Source organism: Peromyscus leucopus, chromosome 7 (genome assembly GCF_004664715.2).
Source record: "Peromyscus leucopus breed LL Stock chromosome 7, UCI_PerLeu_2.1, whole genome shotgun sequence".
NCBI lineage: Eukaryota > Metazoa > Chordata > Mammalia > Rodentia > Cricetidae > Peromyscus > Peromyscus leucopus.
In genome coordinates, this window is record NC_051069.1 from 107308565 (window position 1) to 107330645 (window position 22081).

Genomic DNA, 22081 nt, shown 5'->3' on the forward strand with positions numbered 1-22081 from the left:
GTTATTTCGGTCTCTGGCCTTGCATTAAGCCACCCGGTCACAGCTGGAAAGGCAGAACAAAGCAGGGGTGATTTTGAGTGTCTGATTCTCTGCGTCTGCGGTACCATTAGGCTTGAAGTGGACACTGAGCATGCAAATCTTAGGCTGTGTTAGGAAAATAATGTCTTTTACTGTTCGTCAGGCAATGCCAAGAAACACCTGGCAGTCATTCACAGCAATGTAATTTAATACAAGATATAAATGAGAGACAAGAATATAAACGTAGTTTACTTTTTGCTGAATGGAACAGAATGCAATTGGCTCGTTTATGTGAGGTCAGGTGTAATTAACCAATTTCTCAGGCATTTTAGTGACTCCTAAAATGAGTGTCACCACAACCACTATGGAGCAAGTAAGCCCTTCCTGATGGATGGGGTCACCATGTCTTCTGAGATCTCCATGCCCAGAGTAGGTAGTTGGTAATTGAATTAGCACAGCTGGCATTCAAAACATTCCCCGGGCTTCCCATCTCAAAGGGCGTGAGAATCCAGAGCATTCAGAGAGGCCCAGCAGTTCAGTCGTGGGGCTGGTCATGTTTACCCAGTCGCCATGAGCTGTGGTTATGTAATCTGACACAGAAAAGTGGCCCGGGAAGTCACAGGGAGCAGAGTGTCGGCTGACAGGCGTGAGGTAACAGGAGACACATGTTCCTGGGCTGCTTCCTCGAAGCAGCTTTCGGCTACCTTTAGGTCCACTTCCCCCTGCTGCACTGAGGGTGACTCCAAGCAGGGCTCTTGCGTGATGCTCAGTTCCTTCAGGCTTCCACTCGCCTATCACTGACCGTGCACCAGAGGTGTGGGGCAGGCACACTGTGATGGCCTTCTCGGTGACACCCCAGCCAGCCGGGGTGTGATCGGGAGAGTGGGCTAACGCTGACACAAAGGGCCATCCGGGGCTCAGATGCACGGTTAAGAGCTGTGTTGGTGCACACTCGGGAGGCAGGAGCAGGTGGACCTTTGTGAGTTCAAGGCTAGGCTGGTCTGCATCGTGAGTTCCAAGCCAGCCAGAGCTCTGAAGAAACAAAGAAAGAAAGGAAAGAAAAAGAAGTGTATTCTACAGGCTTGAGTGGACTTGACTCCTTGGTGCTGAGGCGAGTTAATCCACACACCTCAGACCACACGTTCTCCCCTTTGGGTCAGAGCCTCCCCTGGCTCCCGCATCCTTCTACAGAACCATCCTACTCCTGAGATTTGCTTACAAGGCCCTTGCTTTGTTGTGCAAGGTGGAAAACAACATAAAGAACAGAGGTTTGTGTGGCAGATGGTTTAGGAAGCTACAAAGTCCAGGGGTGCAGTGCTGGCCCCTGCGGGCTTCTTGTTACAGAGTAATGATGGTGAGGGGTCATGTGTCATGACAGCTGTCTTAGCATACATGGTGCACAACCTCAATCCCAGCACTCAGGAAGCAGAGGCAGGTAGATCTCTGTGAGTTCAAGGCCAGCCTGGGCTACATAGTGAGTTTTAGGCCAGTCAGGGCTACATAGTGAGACCATTCAAAAATAGATAGATAGATAGATAGATAGATAGATAGATAGATAGATAGATAGATAGATAGATAGATGATAGATAGAGACAGCAATCTCATGATGACCCACCAGCCCCACTGTACTTGAATGGATTAATTCTGTGACCTCTCTGAGGTCTCATCTCCAGGTACATCAACCTGTGAATGTGCAGGGCACTTTCACACCACAGCAGGAGTCCTCTACTCAGGCCAACTCTCCTGCCTTTATCTGATGCTTGTCCCAGGCTGAACTCAAGGCTATTGTGTGCACCTTCAGGTTTTGCTCTTCCTTTCTCCCTGGATTTCCTCCCCAGGCTCCTCCAAAGACCCATGGCAGGATGACTGTCCCACCACATGATAGCCATGTCTTCTTGGCCTCCACAGCATGGGCTCTTAAGTCTCCTGCATCATTACCATCTCCTGGTTTCAGCTTACACCATGTTTTCTTTGGAGTCAGGGTTTTGAGGGATAGATAACAACAGAGAGCCCTGAATAACTGCCTCAGCAGAATCCAGCCTCCACAATGTGCCCCATGTCCTCTGGTCCCCAGTTGTGGGTTTGGTAAGTTCCTTTGTACAAATTCCAGTAGCCATGGACCTCCCCTGACTCCCAGGGGTCCTGCTGAGGAACAGCCCTGTCATGGGAAGCGTTTGGCCTGGAGCAGTCTGGGAAAGTATGAGAATGAGTGGGCAGAGGTGAGCAAGGAGCAGAGGTCACAGGGCCCTCGGCCAGTGAAAGATGAGGCTGTTGATCATGAGCACAGTGGGGCTTGGTGTGACGCTGGAGAGGATGCTTTATTTCTCGGTGATTTTGAGAAAAGATGATTAAAGTCAAGTTGAGGGCATTCTAGTTTGCTTTTTCTTGCTTTGATAAACATTCATGGCCAAAAGTAACTTGGGGAGGGAAGAAGGGTTTATTTGACTTACAGTTCACAGTCCATTGTGGAGGAAATCAGGGCAGGAACTCAACAGGACCCTGGAAGCAGGAACTGATGCAGAGGCCACGGAGGAGTCTTGTTCCTGGCTTGCTCTTCATGGCTCACTCAGCCATGAAGCACCCAGGACCACCAGCCCAGAGATGGCACTGCCCACAGTGGGTTGGGCCCTCTCACGTCAATCATTAGTCAAGAAAATTCCTGATGGGTTTGCCCAAGGCTAATCTGATAGCGGTATTTTTTTCAACTGAAGTTCTCTCTTCCCAGAGGGATCCTAACTTGTGTCACTTAGACAAAACTAACCAGCACACAGGGTGGGGTCTCAACAATTGCTTGTCTACAAAACAGAGATAAGGTGACCCAGGCTGTGAAGATGGGTCAGTGAGTACAAATGCTTGCTGCTAAGCCTGGTGACCTGAGTCAATTCCCAGAACCCACATGGTAGGAAAGAACCAGCTCTGACCTTGCATGTGCACCAGGGCACACACGCCTCCCTCCACTCACACGTACACAGAGAAGTACTTTTACAAAAACATTAGGTGCCCCCATGCTCCATGGAAGATGTGCATGTGATCCTAGAAACATGGGATCAGCTCGTAGGAGTAACCATGTAGGCCAATCTGCTAATCCTATGGATGAGGAAACAAGACTCTAGAGACCCAAGTTGTCATGGCTGTGAGGCGATAGAGCTGGACTATAGCCACTGAGTATTCAAGAGTGTAACTGGGCAGTGGTGGTGCACACCTTTAATCCCAGCACTCAGGAGGCAGAGGTAGATGGATCTCTGAGTTCAAGGCCAGTCTGGTCTACAGAGTGAGTTCCAGGACAGCCAGGACTGCACAGAGAAATCCAGTCTCAAAAAAGCCTCAAAACAAAACAAACAAACAAAAAATAGAGAAAGTGTATGTGTGTCAATGGGGCTGGGAGACAACTCAGAGGGGTAAAATGTTCACCTATAAACATGAAGACCTGAGGTCGATCCCCAGCACCCACATAAAAACCTGGGTATGGGAATCACATTTGTAATCCTGGTGCTGAAGAGATGGGGACAGGATGAGCTTGGGAGTCACTAGCCAGGCTATCTAGTCTAACTGGTGAGTTCCAGCCACTGAGACTGTCTCAGAGAAGGGAGATGGTATTTGTGGGGATGACAAGGTCGGCCTCTGGTCTCTGCATGCACGTGTACATGCACACAAACATGGACACATACATTTTTTAAAATGTGCCACTTGATTCACTATAGTCAAATTATAGAACCTACCTCACCAACAGAGAGCTAGAAGGTGTATTCTATAGAGACAGGTTTGTTCAGCCTTAAAGATGAGTGAACTATGTCAGACACAGGAAAAGGATGGAATGGGAGGCTACCGTGTTAAATGAAATGAGCCAGGAAGATTGGGTTTTTTCTCATATGTAAAAGCTTTGGGGCGGGGGGGGGGGGGGGGTGGAGTGCGACTAGTGATGTGGAAGGAGGGAGGAGGGGGATAAGAGAATGTGGGAGGGGCAGTATCTGCTCTCTGAGTTCCCTTTACTGGGTGCGGGCTGCTGCTCACAGCCAATCACGTAACCTTGGACAAGTCACTGAACCTAAGGCCTCAAGTCCCTTATCTGTCAGCCAAGGCCAAGGACTGCCTGATCTGGGAACTACTGCCATCCAAAAACAACATTCCGGGGTACTCTGTTCCCCTTCCAACCCTGAGACGGCACAGAGTGGCCTGGCCTCCAGCTGCAGGCACTGGCACCTCCCATGGGCTGGCCAGGAGTCAGCCTTTTGGGGGCAGAGGGGTTCAGTGGCCAAATGAGTCACCGTGAAGAATTCTGGGTAAAAAGAGGATGGATGAATGCCCTCCCTGGCTCCCACCACACTCCATCCTTGGCCCCTGCCCCTCGTGCTGGGCTGTGGGTACTGGGGTGTGGCCTGCTCTGCCTTCCTCTTCTTCCTGTATCTCCATCTTTAAAATGACACTAGAAATGGTCCTGTCCCGTGGGACTGCTGTGAATCAAATGTTAAAATGCAAGAGACATTCAAAGCTGGTCTCGGGTGTTACTGTCCATGACTGTGACCTACCCATCCTGTCTAGAGGAACGCCTCCCTGTAGTGACCCTGGTCAGGAACTGAGTGGCTGGAGTTTAGCTACTCCAGATCAGACCCTATGGAGACCCCGGAGCCTTCATTCTCTTGGTGAATCAAGACCACCCTGAGCCTCCCAAAATAGCGGTTATTTCCTGATTAAAATGATTCCCACATACCCACAGTCAGGAGTGCAACAGCCAAGACTTTCATCCACAAGGCTTCACTCTGTTTCCTGTCTCCACATTCCACCAGGGGCAGATTGTCACAAGGCATCAGATGGCCTGACCATCACTTCCCTGTTCACATGCCACCCTAGAGATGCCCTTGGAGGAAGCAGTGGAATTCTGAGCTGTGACTCTGCCCCTCCAGGTTGACACCAAGGCCTGGCTATTTCTCACCCCTTGGCTGCCACTCCCAGACCCCCGGCCCCACCCCTCTCTGCTGGCACCTGTGGCCAATGTCAGCACCATCTTCTCACATCAGGGGCTCTTGTGTGAAACCAGCTAGCATGGCTTGGCAATCCGATTCCTCTCCCTGCCTGGAACTGCAAAGCACCAGTTTTCGGAGCACTGAGGAACCCTTTGCCTACTTCTGAGTTCAGTGAGGGTTAGTGTATCTGCCCTGCAAGGCTCTGAGCCTTTCTAGACAGAGACCAGCTGTGTGGAATGGTGGCCAGGTCCCGGGGTCTTCACTGGACCTTCTAGGTAGAAGACTGTCTCCTCTGGGCCTGTCAGTACTGTTCACTCAAGGGACAAGCAGGGCAAGGGGAGTCCCACATACTTGAGAGAGGAAAGAGCAAGAGCCCACATATCCAAATCTCAGGTACCCACCATGTGGCTGATACTCCAGCTGGAGCAGAAATGAGGACCCAGAGCAATTCTTGATGCCCTTTTTACCTCTCAAGATCTTAAGGGTTTTTACAGCATCCTGATGGCTTCATGGAATATTCTAAAAACTTCTAGCAGTTGGCCATGCATGAGGCCCATTTATATTCTGATAGACCTAAAGTCCCAGAAGACCTGAGCTCCAGACCAGGGCTCTTAACTCTGCTAGCAAGGGACTTCAACTTCTTTGCCTCCTAAATGCCTGTTTGAAAGGAATTATGTAAATGAGCTTGGGAATCAGAATGTGGAGGGTTAGAGCTGTTGTTTTGCATTTGAGGAGTTAATAGCCACATTTTCTGTACAAACTTATGCCTCAAACTTCTCAGCCAGAGCTGTGGCACAAGCCTGTGGTCCTACTGCTAGGCCGGCTGAGGCAGGAGGATATCTTGAAGCCAGGAGCTCAAGGCCAGGCTGGGAAACACAGTTAAATTCCTGTCTCACAAAACACCCTTGCCTTCTGGAGAATGGTAGCAAGGAGAACGTGTGCTCTGCTGCTGTGTTGGATGATTCTAGACCTGTTCTTAGTCTGCTGGCTCTCACAGATCGCTCTCCATTTCCAGGTGAGCCAAGAAAAGGGCAACTGCTCTTTCCAAAGGAACCCAACCCCCTGCATCATCCCTCAAGAACAAGAAAATATCTTCCACACCATCTTTGCCTTTTTCACCAAATCTGGAAGAAAGTGTTGGTAAGAAGTTGCTTAGTGTCTGGGACCCTGAGGGCGGGCTCACAGGAAGGCACGTCGGAGGCGAGAGGCCAGTCCTTCCGCTCCGTGTTTCTTCTCAAATCTGGTTTTCATTAGCGGACTCAAAAAGATTCAAGGACTGTGATCAAATCCTATTTTTCAGCCCAGGATTTCAATCAAGATGTTAAATTTATATTCCAAATTCCATTGTCTGACAAACAGAAAAGCTGTACAGCCCACCAAACAGGATGTAAATGATTTCTCCTCTAGAAGGAATCTACAAAAGTGTCATAGTTCTTGTACAACACACTGGGGAAACCGTCTAATAATTTCTATTAAACACGTATGTATTCTGCAGTCCAGAAAAACACACCATTTCTGGGCCTATCTCCAAGAAGTGAATGCATGTGTCATTGAAAGACACAGGAATGTTTGAAGCAATTTTATAGTAGCTAAAATCAGAACAATTCAGGTGTTTATCAACAGCATAATGAATAAACAGTTATGTATATTCATACTCAGGAATGTTATAGAACAATGAAAAATAAAGTATAACTACCCGTGTTCCATACACTATACAACATAAGTCTCACAGAAATTACACTAAATGAAAGATGTCAAGAACAAACGAACATTCTGGAATATTTTGTGTATAAGAAGTTCAGAAATAATGAAGGTGACAAAAATGTTCCGTAGCATGATCAGGGTGGTTCTCCAGGTGAAAACATACATAAAATAAGATGTTTACTCACAATTTGTTCTTTTTACTGTGTGTGTTTTACCTCATTGGTGCTTTTCCAAAGCCGGCCTTTCCCGTATCCTGATTACATTTCTTTAGCTCTTTACTTCCACCTAAACACACCCCACACTCAGGCACATCTCACACCCCACAGAGAAGCCCAACTGTCTGATGTCAGAGGTTTGGATTTTCTTTTTTCACTTGCATGCCATCTCAGTTTTGTTTCTTTTTGCTATGACAATACACCCTGGTGTAAGCGATGTAGAAGAAAAGGGGTTAATTTTAGCTCACAGTTCCCAGGGTGCAGCCTATGCAGAAGTCACATGACGCCTAGTCACCTTGCATCCACAGCAAAGAAGCAGAATGGAAAGAGTTAACACTCTCCTGCTTGTGCTCAGCTCACTTCCTCCACTCTGACACACAGTTCAGGACACCCTGCCTGGGAATGGTGCCACCCACAGTGGGCGGGTTTTCCCACATCAATCAGCATGACAGAGACAGCCCCTCACAGGCCACCCTGATCCAGACAGTCCCTCCTGGAGACTGTCTTCCTGGGATTCTAGATTGTATCAAGCTGACCACTGGCGCAGGTGGCATGGGCAGCCCACCTTTTTAAAGGCCCTAGGGGACAGTTAGATACAGTGACATCTGGCTGTGTGCTACACACAACTCCAGGTCAGAGATCAGGCTGAAAATGTCCCCTGAAAGGGAAACTTCACAGGGGCATATATATATACATCACACAGGTATATACATACGTGTGTACATATAAGGACACACTTCAACACACAAAAGGAAAATTCCTCCTTGATCATTGGGAATAAACTTTCACTTAGCAGTCTACGTGTCTCCCTGAGAAGGAGTCATGCGGCTCTTTTGTTCTCTAAAGCCCCCACCGGAAACAGGCACATGATGAGTACCTGTCACAACTCTCACAGAATTGGCCGTAGTTGGAAAGTATTCTTGTTCAAAACTCGTAAAAGTACATCAGGACATGTACATGTTTCTTTTTGAGAAGAATTGGTTCTCCTTGTGAAATAAGGCTTTTCAGTAGGATTAACCACGGAACCACTTTCTGCCTAGTCCTGGACTGCCTCAGAGACTAGGGTGCAGAACCCTAGTGCCCACCAGGCCAGAAATCCTCGCACCGCCCTCTGGCGGTGACAGAGCATAATTACATCTTCTTTACGTTGGGGGGGTACATTATAGTTGTTTTTTTAAGCTATTTTTTATAGCAATACAATTTATATACTAAATAACAGTAATAGATTATGAGATATAGTTTTAAACAGAAGAAATCGGGGAAAGAGTTCAGGTTACACAACCCCTCCCCGCATACCATATTTGTTTAAAAGTCACTTTTTTATAAATGACTTTATAGGACATATGTATTCTGTGACTAGGCACACCTAATTCCTATTATACTCTGTGTTTTGGAGCTGGGGCCTGTCTCTTCCTCCCTCTTGATTTCTTTATCCTGGAATTGCCTCATTCGCCATAAGAGATGCTCTGCTCTATAGATGGCTTTGGATTGTGTTCGTCTCTTAATTCTATCTGGAAATTTTCTCCTCAGGACTGTGAAAAGCTAGGGAGTTTCTGTCTAACAGTGCACTGCAACCTTAGCGCCCTTCCTAAAGAAGAGAGCCGCACCATAGACCTATACATGCTGCTGAACACAGAAATACTGAAGAAGGTGAGTCCCTGGCTGGCCCGCCGCACTATTGGGGAGTTACCCAGAACCCCCAGAATCAGTCCCTGCAACACTCAGGCTGCTCCTTGTCAAACTTTCCCCACATGCACCACTGGTGATTCTTTTGCCAGATGTTGCTGAGAAACAATACCAGACACTCAGTGTTCAGGATTAATTCAAGGATGGGTGAGAGTTTATTAGAAATTCAGAATGCTGGGACTGCTACATGCAGACTTGGCCAGTCAGCATCTTTACAGCTTCCCACATTCTCATCTGCCCATCCATTTTGTCATCCTTTAATTTCCTATGGGCTAGCAGGTAGGGTGTGGTGGTGCACGCCTTTGGAGAGGCAGATGAAGCTCTGAGTTTGAGGCCAGCCTGGTCTACAGAGTGAGTTCCAGGACAGCCATGGCTACATAGAGAAACCCTGTCTGGAAAAACTAAGAGAGTGTGTGTGTGTGTGTGTGTGTGTGTGTGTGTGTGTGTGTGTGTTCCTCTTTGGGTTTATAAAACCTCAGATTCTTTAGGGGATAGAATCTGAGATGCTGCTGTTCTGACAAGCTCATAAATTCTGCTGATTTGAGGATCATGTTTGTTTTTGATCAAAGATTGGCCAGCCTTTTCTTGTCAAGGGCTAGCAAGAACTGTTTTAGGCTTTATGGGCCAGATCATGAATGTTCAGTCTTTTGACACTGTGATATACTATGGTCGCATATGAAGTCAGGCTTGAGAATGTTTATTGACTTACGAAAACAACAAACAAACTCTCAGTGTTTTAAATAAGTTGATTTTGTGTTGGGCTATCCATGTTCATCGCTACAGTGGGGTGTTGTATTTCCTGTGACACTCACTTGTCCCCGAGCGATGGCACTAACAGTGAATACCTCTCTGGCATTTCTTCACCCTCTGTCCAATGGCTGCTGCTTGGCCTTCGGTCCCAGGGGCTGAGTGTAACTGTGAGCAGCTCCAAGCTGGTTGTTCCGAATCTGTCTCCAAGGACCAGTGCTGTACAAGCTAAGGCCTGTACATGACCCCCAGCACTTCCACACAAAATTAATTAAGTAGTTAATTAAATGTAAAATAAATAGAGGATACATGAAACCAAAATTACAAAACTACTAAATTGCTGGAAGATTTTATGAAATATTCTTTTGAATGACAGTCCTCCCAGATGTAGGGAGGACCACATCCCAGGAACTGTTGAATCAGCCAAACCAACGGAGCCCTAGGCAAGGGAGGTGGCAGCTCTGGGGTGTCACACAGGGCCTTGGAGGCTCATTCTCTGAGTGGCACTCCAGCAGAACTTAGGTCCAGAGGGCAGCCTGTGACAAGACTGGCTGGGGAGCCACATGGGACCCAGCTGCCTCTGCGTCTGAAACTGTTTCAGGCCTGGACCCTAGCACAGTGCTTTGGGAGAGTCAACCAGATGGCCCTTGGGCCACTGGGTCTCCCTGAGGACTTGGATCAGCACAGACCTTGTGGCTGGCCTCAGCCTGGAGTTGTGTTTATTTCCCTTTGACCTCAAGGTCTGGCTCCAGACAAGGGAATTTGAGGTTTTATTGTTTTAACCTCATCTAGTTTTCATTTGAAATGTTGGGTCTGATTTTTAAATCATCACAGGATAGGATTTCTTTGAAAGTGTCCCTGAGGCCTTCTTCACAGCCACCAGGGGCCTGCTGTAGGACAGCCCTTCATCTGCACAGCCTTTAACCTAACCGTCATTATCACGGTTAATCTCTAAGGTGGTAATAATGATGGTTCATAATAGAAAATACAGTATCGGGGCTGGAGAGGTGGCTCAGAGGTTAAGAGCACCGACTGCTCTTCCAGAGGTCCTGAGTTCAATTCCCAGCAACCACATGGTGGCTCATAACCATCTGTAATGAGATCTGGCACCCACTTCTGTATACATAATAAATAAATAAATCTTTAAAAAGTCCTTATAATTCTGTCCAAAAGTCAGAATTATATGTCAAAAAAAAAAGAAAATACAGTATTAGAGGACAGTCTATGGCTCAGTGGTAAAGGTGCTTGCTGCCAAGCCTGTCTGCCTATGTTCCATCCCCACAATCTACATGATGCAAGGAGAAAACTGACCAGTGAAAGCTCTTTACTGACCTCTCATGCAGGCTAGGGCCTGTACATGACCTCCAATACTACCACACAAATTAATTATGTAGTTAATTAAATGTAAAATAAACAGAGGAGACATGAAACCAAAATTTAAAAAATTACTAAATTGCTGGAAGATTTTATGAAACAAATATTCTTTTGAATGACCATCCTCCAAGAAGCATTTAAAAATGTATTTTTATTACGGAGGGGAGTGATAAGGGAAAAAAGATGGGGGAGCTGGAGAGCTGACTGTTCCTCCAGAGGGCCAGACAGAGCTCAGTTCCTAGCACCCACATGGTGACTCACAGCTTCCTGTAACTCCAGCTCCACAGGAGCCAACACCCTCTACTGGCCTCTGCAGGCACATGCACTTGTGTGCGCATACGCACGCACGCACACACAAATATACATAATTAGCATTAATTTTAATAACCATGTTAGATGTGACCAGTGCATGTATAGCTCTGCAGTTCAAGTGGCGCTCACATACACAGGAGCCCGGCACTCCTGTGAGTGTCTAGAAACACCACATTAAAGCTCATTAATACAGACAAGTGATACATGTTTATTAAACGCTTAAGCTGTCTTTAAAAGAACAATAGTTTCTACACAACCCTCAAGTAAAGTACACCATCCAAAGCCCCCTTGTGCCGCTCCAGGGTGGTCTCTGTGGTTTCCTGGATGATGAGCAAAGTCCCCCTTGGAACTTATGTCTAGAGGGAGAGGCCTTTGTTGTTTCTTGGTACATTTAGCCAGGGTAGGTGTTTGCCCATTTTCTGTTAGTATTCCAGGGAGCATGGGACTGGGTAATGGGTAAACAGTAGATGCTCCTTTGTCTCAGTGGCCTTGAGAACATAAAGCTGGGCAGGGCTTCCAGACTCTTCCTAGTTTCACTCTCCCAGACACGTGACCTCTCCTTTACCTCCTGCATCACATTAACCTTCTATCCCCTCTTGGAGAAAAGGTTTCAATCCCAGGAAACTGCCATACAGCATGGACACTCCACCTTCTTGACTTGGCCTAGTCTAACTACCAGAAGCCTACCCTGAATTCCACACAGGCATGGCTTCCTCAAGTGACAGAGGCACTCAATCAGCAGGTGGAGATACTAAAGACACCTGGCTGGCAGAGCCCAGCCATCCCGCAGGGGCAGCAAGGGGCCTCCACAATCAGCAAGGCCCCATCTGGCCTGGGATGCTGGCTTTTCCTGAGGCCCGAATTTTGCCAACCCACATCTTCTCCATCCCTGCTTTGGAGTCATGTGCTAGTTATCTGGATTGTGGCTTTGAAACTGAGCCTACAGCAAGGTTTCCAGCTGCTTCTGCCAACAGGCATTCTCAGAGGTCCCCCTCTTTGCCCCTTAGACCTGATTTATAAACTAGATGTTTATCTCCCCCACCTTACCGCATCCCAGCATCATTCCATCAGATACCCTCTTGGCTTCAGCTTCTAGAGAGCTTCATTCAAGAGCAAAGAAAGAGTTAAGAATAACTAAGCCTTCATGGTTTTGAGGACTGTGGTCAGGGCAAGATGACTAGAAAATGGGAGTCAGATGCCTTCTGGGGAATGCCAGGCTGGGATTTGTTGCACACAATTAAACAGCTTTATTTATCCTCTACTCTTGGTGAATATGTCAGTATCAATCACCAGCTATCTAGCCCTCACCACTGGAAACCGCAGCACGCAGGCTTGCATGTTCCCTTCTGGTAAACGCAATCAATGGTGACTCTGCGCTCTCCCCCATCCAAAGGAATTCTCAAGAGAGGCTCGAAGTGTATGTCTTCACGGTGCCTGTGATGGGGAAGCTGCTAAGTTAGTGAGAAAATGTGTTTGGAATCTTCATGGAGCCCTGAGAGTTCAACTCCGCGTAGTCCCTCTCGTGGGCGAGTCTTTTGAAATCCATCTCACGAAGTGTGTCATTTCTTCCACAGGACAGCTCCTCTGTCATCCAGTTCATGGCTCGGGCCAAGGTGAAGGTGGATCCTGCCCTGAGAGTGGTGGAGATAGCTAATGGGAACGCAGAAGAGACTCTGGTGAGTCAGCTGCCCTGGGACAGCTCTCCTCAGAGGATTGGGGCTTGGAGCTGGGATCTGAGGGGAAAGAAATTCTCTAAGCCAAGATGAAGGGTTTGTGGTAGACCCAAAGCCATGCCTGCTCTGGCTTCCAGGGCCCCCTGGAAGGCCTCATAGTTCTGTTGTTGTGTTAACATTGTTCTTAGGACGCCGTTGGTATGCAAGAGTTGCTGGTAGTGATTGGCCAAAGGAAAAACTGTCTGGAAGTATCCTCAACAGAGCTTGGATTTCCACTCTGAAGCCAGGGCTATTTCTATTTTTATCTCTCTAGGGCCCTTCCCTAAACTCTCTTCTGCCTCCTGCCTATGCTGTTCCATGGATAAGCACGGGGCGGGCAGGGGAGGGGGGATTAAACAATTGCTTGCTTGTCTTAAAGAGGCCATGTCAAGCTGCCAAGACCTAGAACCTCTTTCAGGCTCTCTTCCTCTCCTTCAAGTTGCCAGGCCTCAGAGCAGGCAGTGAACCTCACAGCTTAGTTGTCTGGTAAGGGAGGCATTGGACAAAAAGGGAGGCCTTGGAATTCTGTATTTTTTTTCTTGTTCCTGAGGAGGGAAGGGTCATCCGCTGTTTGACACTCTCCCAAGTCCAGTCCTAGGGGAATAGACAGGGAAGAGAGCCAAGGAACTGCCCTGCTGAGGAGGTGTGCGGCCTGCTGCTATTCAGCATCCCCTCCCGTGGATTTTACCTTCTCTCAAGGGAGACTTGGAGAATCTGTGTTGCTTTAACAAACTTAGGGAGGGAAGTCAAGAAGAGTTATGTAGTTGCACAGAAAAAGATCATGAACTTATTTTCCAACCACAACAGAGATGCACCATTTCATAATACTGGGATGTGCGCTGGGGCAATGGTTCAGTCAGTAGAGTGCTGGATGGGCAAGGATGATGATTTCTAGTTCCTAGCACCTGTGTAAGAAAGCCGGATGTGGCAGTATGGGCCCCCAATCCCAGCACTCCCTGGGGCTTCATGGCCAGCCAGTCTAGCTAAAGCAGTGAACTCTAAGTTCAGTAACATCCCAATCCTGTTCCTATTTCCACTGAGTTTATCGTGAGAACATCAACCAGTCTGGGGTGTCTAAAACCACAGGGATAACAGCACTCTGAGGGCTCAGCCATCTCACGTCTGTCCGTCCTGACCTCTTTTCACATGGACAAGCTGCCCAGAATGAAACTCAAGTCCTCCACTACTCTGGCTCAGTTTTTCTGACAGGTCAAATATTTGGGGTTGGCACTTGTCTCTTTTTTTCTTTGCGTTCTGACCACTTCGCTGCTGGCTCAGCGCTGCTTCTAAAAAGTGAGAGAGCAGTGGTCCCTGCTCACTGGCACAGCATTGGTTAAAGATCGCTATAGGGTGGAACATGCCCGGCCTCCACCAATAGAAATAATTAACAGGTGTGCAACAGATGAGGTCGCTTGTGTAGGTGGAGAGAAAACACTGGATGTGTCGTCTTCACCCTGGGGGCAGAGAGCTGGGGTGCAGCACCGCGGTGTGGGGTGCAGAGAGCCAGGGCGCAGCACTGTGGTGTGGGGTGCAGAGAGCCGGGGCGCAGCACCGTGGTATGGGGTGCAGAGAGCCGGGACACAGCACTGTGGTATGAGGTGCAGAGAGCCACTGCACAGCACTGTGGTATGGGGTGCAGACACATGGTGGTGCAGAGAGCCACTGCACAGCACTGTGGTATGGGGTGCAGAGAGCCGGGGCACAGCAGCATGGTGTGAGGTGCAGAGAGCCGGGGTGCAGCACCGCGGTGCGGGGTGCAGAGAGCTGGGGCGCAGCACCGTGGTGTGGGGTGCAGAGAGCCGGGGCGCAGCAGCGTGGTATGGGGTGCAGAGAGCCGCAGCACAGCACTGTGGTATGGGGTGCAGAGAGCCCGGCCCAGCACCGTGGTATGGGACTTCAAGTCGTTGACTCTCCTGTTTGGAGCGCTGTGGTGGTCTTCTCCCTGTCAAGTATTGGCAAGAAGCTGTTGTTGGTTTTTTCATGCTCCCAACAGGGAGGGGAAGGAACACATCATGAGAATCCCAAGAGAGCCCTTCTTGAAGGCTCCTCCCACCACCGCCTTTTTGGTCCGTAAACTAAGATTCCATTCTCCAGTGTGTTCTCAACTTTCCTAGTAGGGGAAAAAAATCTTCTCTGTGTAGGAAGACTTCTGGTTTTAGAAGAAGTACATTTCCCCCACACACATGATTTTTCTGAGCATCTGGCTCCTGTCAACTGCTCATCTGAAGGGGGATTTCCACAGAGGCTGGCCAGCAGACTTAAATCAGGTGACATTTCACAGCCTTTCAGATTAGGCACCGATTGTTGTAGCCTTGGGCTGTTGAGGAAATGTGTCTGTGTCTGGTGTCCAGCATGCCATGGGTGAGAGGAGGAACATAATCCGGTTTTTAACTGTAAATAGCTACATGATGATGAATTAGGAAAATCAAATGCTTTTTCTTGTATTGTCTCCCCCACCCCGCCCCAACCCCCATGCTGGGAATCAAGCCTGGGTGTAGCCCGTTTTCCTGTGTCCTGCGGCTGCTTGGTCCCAAATAAACACACGGAGGCTTATATTAATTACAAACTGTTTGGTCTATGGCTTAGGCTTATTGCTAACTAACTCTTTTATCTTAAATTAACCCATTTCTATTAATCTATGTATCACCAAGAGCAGCTTCTTTATTAACCAATGATAGCAACACATATTCACAGCATATGGAAAGACCATCCCACAGCACCTGGGGCCTTAAACATGTCAGGCAAGTGGTCAGCCCCTAGGTCCATCCTCAGCATGCGTGTCCTTTATGTTTATGTCACGGGTCAGCAGTGCATTACAAGGCATCTGCCCGTCACTACACATATGCAGTATATTTTTTTGAGGACTTGCTCCTTAATGAATCCATCAGAGATGTTTGCTCTTAATTACTTTTCTATTGCTGTGATAAGACATCACACCCGAGGCAACTTATAAAAGAGAGAATTTATTTGTGGCTGATGATGTTAGAGGGTGAGTCCGTGAGCATCATAGTGAGGAGCATGGCAGAGGCAGGAGGGCCGGGCACTGGAGCCTGGCACTGGACAGCCTCTCCTAGCTCACACCTTGATCCACAATCATTAGGCAGACAGATAACTGGGAATGGTGCAGACTTTTGAAACCTCAAAGCCCACCTCCAGTGACACACCTCCTCCAACAAGGCCACACCCAATCCTTCCCAAGCAGTTCCAACAACTGGGGAGCAAGTGTTCAAACCTATGGGGGCCATTTTCATTCAAACCACCACACTCACCAGAAGTAACATCTAGGGTTAACTTCAATGGTGTTTGTCTGGTTTATGCTGTCTCCAGCCTGAGGACCTTGATGGGGTCTCAATGACCACAAGGTCAAAGGGCTGGTTGTGAGGAACCAATAACATGGGCTAAAATTTGACCATATCTGAGAGCTTTCGGAATTGCCAGGAGAACAGACTGTGAGGGTATAAAAGGAGTCAGGAAGCCTGACCAGCCAGGGCCATGCTGAGTTCAGCCCTGGGCTGAAGAACTCAATGCCCTGGGCTCTGAGGCCAGCTCCCCTGACTCCTTGTCAACTCTTGCTCTGGAGTCAGGCAGGAGCCCCTCACCAGCTAACTTTGGAACTCTGTACCTGGGGACCAGGCCACTGGTGTTATCAGCTGTTCTGGAAGGGAGACAGGGCCCATCATTCCCTGTGACTCACTGCATGGGGAGGAGAGCCAACACTGGGCCATAGATAGTGACAGTTGTCCCCTTCAATGTGCTCCAGGAGTCGTGAAGGGCAGTGACCAGTCAGCCAAGCTTGCATCTGAGCAAGAGTCAGACACTTGGACCCCTTGTTGGGGGGAGCTTCCAGGGCAAGCAGCCATCTTAATGAGAGAGCATGGGAGCCTTGTCCAAGGATGACTGGCAGGCTCTGTGTGCATTGCTCTCTTTTGAGAACTGTGAGTTGGGCGTGGTGACCCACCTGAGTCACTTGGGAGGCAGAAGCAAGAGGATCTTGAACTTGAGGCTGGTCTTGGCTACCTAGCAAGATCCTGTCTGAAAACAGAACAAAAGAATGTGCTAGAATGTGCAAGCTTCCAGGCCAGTGTGACAGAAAATACATTTGGAGCCATGTGTTCATCCTGAATGTGGGGATACGGATCATTAATTTAGAGAAGTCCCTAGAAAATCCACAGTGCCTTCTGTGTGAAAAAAGGAGTCTGCGACTCAGAGAGAAAATAATTGATTAGCTAAAGATCTCACACTGGCTGAGCCAAGAGTGGTGTCTGGACCACTGGACTCGCAGCCTGGAGGTCCCTTTCCCTCTGCCTTGTAAGCACTCAGTCATGTGCTGATGAGGTGCCCAACCACTCTGGGTGAATGAGCTGAGATCAAGGCAAAGATGCTCGTTACGAAAAGGAAATAATTGGCTTGTTTTAAGTTATTTGTTTAAACTGCGAGGTATCTGCAGAGTCCAGCCAGCTCCTTCCCCCTAGACACTGATCTCCTCTTCCCAGCTGGGGTTTTCCTTCCTCAGGCTAGGTCAGATCCCGGAAGGAAGCTTCCTTCCTGCATCCTATGTGCACGCCTGAATAAGCCTGCCCTGCCAAATCAGTCAGGACAGCACATTCCCAGTGCATGTGCTCTGAAGCCATCCTTTCAGAAGGTCAGGCCTGGGCTTCTGCTTTTCCCTTCATGCCTCCTCTTAGGAATCAGAAACTCCCAAGTTGACATCCTAACTCAGTAACTTGGAGATCAGATGAGCACCAAGCCTCAGTTTTCTTGTCTATAACATGGGAAAGATGCTTTCTGTTTCCCTGGAGTTGTTGGAAGGCTTCTGCAACACCAGTGAGAAGACCCTAGAAGGGTCTGGAGAGACAGCTCAGAGGTTAAGAACACTTGCTGCTTTTGCAGAGGATCTGAGTTCAATTCCCAGCCCCCACATTAGGTTGCTTCCCACCTCCTACAGCTCCAGCTCTAGGGGATGTGACGCCCTCTTCTGGCCTCCTCAGTCACCTGCATGCATGGTGAACATACAGCCAAGCAGACACACTGCATACACATAATTTTCTTTAAAGAAACTTCTAGAAGAATGACTGGCATACAGTGACTTCAGTGCCCTGTCCCTTCCCACTGTTCCCCAGCACTGACCCAACCAAAGATGCAAACCAGTGTACCTCAGCCAGCGGGGCCATCCACACACAGCAAAATAGTTCGCTCCAGAGGTGCCACTTGCCATTCCTTGGCTGCATTGCTATTCAATTCTAGTTTTGGCTGTCGCAAATTAGAGGCGATTATAGTTTAAAATGTCCTCTATACAGAGAGCGTTTTTTTTCCTACCTTGAACCTCAAGTTATGTTGTGATTTATTGCCAACCCCCCCACACACCCCTGTACCATCAGATGGTGGGTGGTCCTTCCTCTTTACTCACCATCCCCGCAGGAAAATTAAACTCTGCCCATCAGAAACTGAGAAAACTCCAAGTGCAGTTCTCCAAATGCACAAGTGATGTCTTCCAGTGGCTTCCATTTGGTCAGCTGGGGGCTGTAATCTGAGGGTTCGCTTAGGGTTAGGCACTGTGCTGGGCTCTGGGGGGCGGAATGAGGGAGGAGGTGGACATAGCCATACCACCCACCCTGGGGCCGACTACTACAGGACAGCAAGGGTGTCACCCAACAGGGAAACTGACAAGGGCTTGTTTCCACTGAGTCATTCGGAGCAGAACAGAATCAGGGGAAGGCCTGGAAGCTGGAGGGAATGAGCTTGCCAAGCATGAGGAAGCATCCTGGCTCACGAGGGGAAAGCTGTGTGCGGACCAGATGGCGTGGCAGGTTTAAACCACAAAAGGCAGGAGACAAGACTGAGGACAGAGGCCGGCTCCACAGCACACACAGCCAGTGAGAGCAGAGGGAATTCCGCCCTGGAAGCTCCTGTGTGCAGCAGCAGGCAGTGACACGGAACGGGGGATAGTCTAGTTGTTTAAAGATGTATTAATTTTTATTTTATGTGTGTGGTGGTTTGAAAAGAAATGCCCCCACAGGGAATGACACTATTAGGAGGTGTGGCCTCATTGGTGGAAGTGTGTCACTGTCAGGGCGGGCTTTGATATCTCCTGTGCTCAAGCTCTGCCCAGTGTGGGAGACAGTTCACTTCCTGTTGCCTTTGGATCAAGATGTAGAACTCTCAGCTCCTTCTCCAGCACCGTGTCTGCCTGCATGCTGCCATGAAAATAATGGACTAAATCTCTGAAATTGTAAGCCAGCCTCTGAATTAAAACGTTTTCCTTTATAAGAGTTGCCATGGTCATGGTGTCTCTTCACAGCACTAGAAGCCCTAAGACAATGTATAGACATGTTTTGCCTACAAATATTTATGTGCACTACTTGCTTTTATTTTTGTGTACCACATGCCTGGTACCCATGGAGTAGCCAGAAGAGAGTGCTGGATCCTCCGGAACTGAAGTTCCATACAGTTGTGTGTAAGTTGCCATGTGGGAGCTGGGAACTGAACCTGGGTCCTCAGGAAGAATGACAGGTGCTCTTAATCTACTGAGCAATCTCTTCGTGCCGCTTTAAATTTGTATTGCATTTATTTATTTATTGTGTGTGCATGTATATGTACAGGCACACATATGCCATGGTGCACCTGTGAAGGTCAGAGGACAACCTGTGGGAGATGACTCTCTCCTTCCACCATGTGAGTGCCAGGGACACAGTTCAGGTCATCGGGTTGGGCTGCAAGCTCACCAAGCCCAGATGTACAAGAGTGGAAATGAGGAGCTGGTTAGAAGATCACCACTCTCACCCGGTACTGGTAACTCTGACGTGACAGTGCCTTTTAAGGACAGGGAGTGTGTGGCATGTCGGTCCTGAGCAACTGAGATGAGTCGAATGCTACCTCGTTACAAAGCCCTTTGCATGTTGCATCCACATGGGCAGTAGTTAGTAGCAGCCACCATCATGCAAGAGATGGCCAAGCAAGAGTGAGGCAGACAAACAGGGAGCCCCACCCCCACTCTGAATCAGTGGCCTCCAGCCACCATCACAGTTATCAGCATGGCCCTTTAAAGGACAGATTCCATTTCCACATAGAAATGGACTGTGGTTGAATCAGGAACGGGATATCTGGGACTCCCCCAGAGTCCTTGGTCCCCAAGGAAGCCACAGCCATAGAGGATAATTTTTTTGTTTGTTTTTCTGTTTTTCCAGACAGGGTTTCTCTGTGTAGTTTTGGTGCCTGTCCTGGAGCTTGCTCTGCAGACCAGGCTGGCCTCGAACTCACAGAGATCCGCCTGGCTCTGCCTCCCGAGTGCTGGGATTAAAGGTGTGTGTCACCGCCACCTGGCAAGGAGGATAATATTTTAAAGGAGCAAGATGTCCAGTCCACCACACTCTTCCACTGGTCATTAATCATATCCCTCAGGATTTCCAGAACCCCATCTGGACAGACACACATGTACATGCACTGTTGCAGATGAATTGGACTTTCTAAGCAGCAAGCAAAAATCAGTCAGGGTGATTTTTAGCTGACCCTCTCCCTTAGAAGCAACCTGTGCCTATGGTGGCCTCGGGAGCACACCACATTCAGATTTAGTGGTCAGTGAATTGTAGAACTCTTCCCCTGTGGCCTTGTCTCTAGCCAAGCCACAGATACGTAGTCAGGAGGATAATTAAGAGTGAAGGATAAAACTCTGTGGTAGAGCACTTGCCTAGAATGTTCAGTACCCTCTGTTCAATCCCCAGCCGGAGATGAGGACAATCTTAACCCTCTGAGGGTTTCTGTGTAGTGACAGACCCATTCCCTTAAAAAGTCTTGTCCTTCAGGAATAAAATCTGGGAGGCTCTGTAAGTTATGGGTGTGTCAGTGAGGAAGAAAGCACTTTCTGTCTGACCAAAAATCTAACCTCAAAGCACATCTTCCTATGGAGTACTGGCCAGCTTTGAGTCTGATTATTCATCTGATTTCAGCACACTTTCCCATCCCGTGACATCTTTTGTTGATCCCCCTTTACCCTCCTGCCGACTCCCTAAGTAGTGATCTCTTCACTTATATTCACTATATATTTGTTCAAGAGTCATGTCTTTAATTTGTTAAAACAGTATGCACCATTACAGAGAGATGGCTCAGTGGTCAAGAACACTGGCTTCTCTTTGAAGGGAACTGGCTTCTCATTCCCAGCACCCACATGGCAGCTCACAACCATCTGAAACTCCAGTTCCAGGGATCTGATGCCCTCTCTGGTCTGCAAGGACATCCAGCATTTAAATGGTGCCAGACATACATGCAGGCAAGACACCCATATGCTAAAAATAAATTTATAAAATGTTTAAGTTGTGCATCAACCCAGCTGTGGTAGTTTACATCTGTAATCCCAGCATGTAGGAGACTGACACAGGTGGATTGCTATGAATTCAAAGCCAGGCTAAGCTACATGGTAAGTTTCAGGCCAGCCTGGGCTATGGAGTAAGACCCTCTCTCAAAAACATAAATACATGCCTGTACACATGCACACACACTACACATAGATACACATCCACAGAGACAGATATAATTTATAGAGCAGTTTTCATTTTTAATAGCTTGTGCTCTGTTTTGTGGTTAACCATTATTTAGTTAACCTGTGGCCCTCTCCTTAGGATAGTTCTGGTTCTATCTGTGTGAACAATACTGCAGTGAGCATCTTCCAGCTCTCTTAATTGCATTTTATTTATCTTGTATGTTTGTGTGTGTGTGTGTCTGTGTGGGGCACACACATGACTCGTGTGGAAGTCAGAGGACAGCTTTTGGGAATCTGTTTCCTCCTTCCACCATGTGAACCCCAGGAACTGAACTGAGGTTGTCATGTCTGGCAGCAAGTACCTTTACCCGCCACACAGCCCAACATCTCTGAGCATAAAATTTTTTCTGTAGTTTGTATTTCCTGCCTTTGATCGTGATTTCAAGTACAGAATTAACAGGTCAGATGGTGTGAGCATATTTAAGACAAGCAATTATGGAGCCTGTCACACAACCAGGAAGGGAGGGCATTCCAGGGAGTCAAAACAAGGAGTCAGGGACCTCAGAGGGGCCTGACACAGTGTTGGTGAAGGCTGGGCCTGACCTGGGGCAGTGATAGGCACTGCAGAGGAGAGATGTTCAGAGAGGTGTGAAGGCTTGGTCTGGGCCGCCTGCTGGCTCCTGAGCGGTGGAGATGTGGGCTGGTGGTTAGTAAGTCTCCACATTATGAGATCTGTGTGATTTCCCTTCCCTTTTCTGTTCATTTATTCTTTCATTTGTTTTTAATCTATGATGTGGCTTCTTAACACACTGCAAGGCGCTCAGATCACTCACAGACTTTATTACAGTCAGGATAGAAGAAATGATCTGCCAAGGCCTA

General features: G+C 48.2%; 1 protein-coding gene across 1 annotated transcript in view; it reads left to right on the forward strand.

Moving 5' to 3' along the window:
* Itga9 (integrin subunit alpha 9) overlaps positions 1 to 22081 on the forward strand; it is a 279440-nt gene that overhangs the window by 241279 nt on the left and 16080 nt on the right. The window contains exons 24-27 of the mRNA XM_037208241.1: positions 5995 to 6113; positions 7969 to 7975; positions 8429 to 8548; positions 12592 to 12693. Of these exons, the coding sequence (XP_037064136.1) occupies positions 5995 to 6113; positions 7969 to 7975; positions 8429 to 8548; positions 12592 to 12693 (348 nt within the window). The remainder of the gene's footprint in view (positions 1 to 5994; positions 6114 to 7968; positions 7976 to 8428; positions 8549 to 12591; positions 12694 to 22081) is intronic.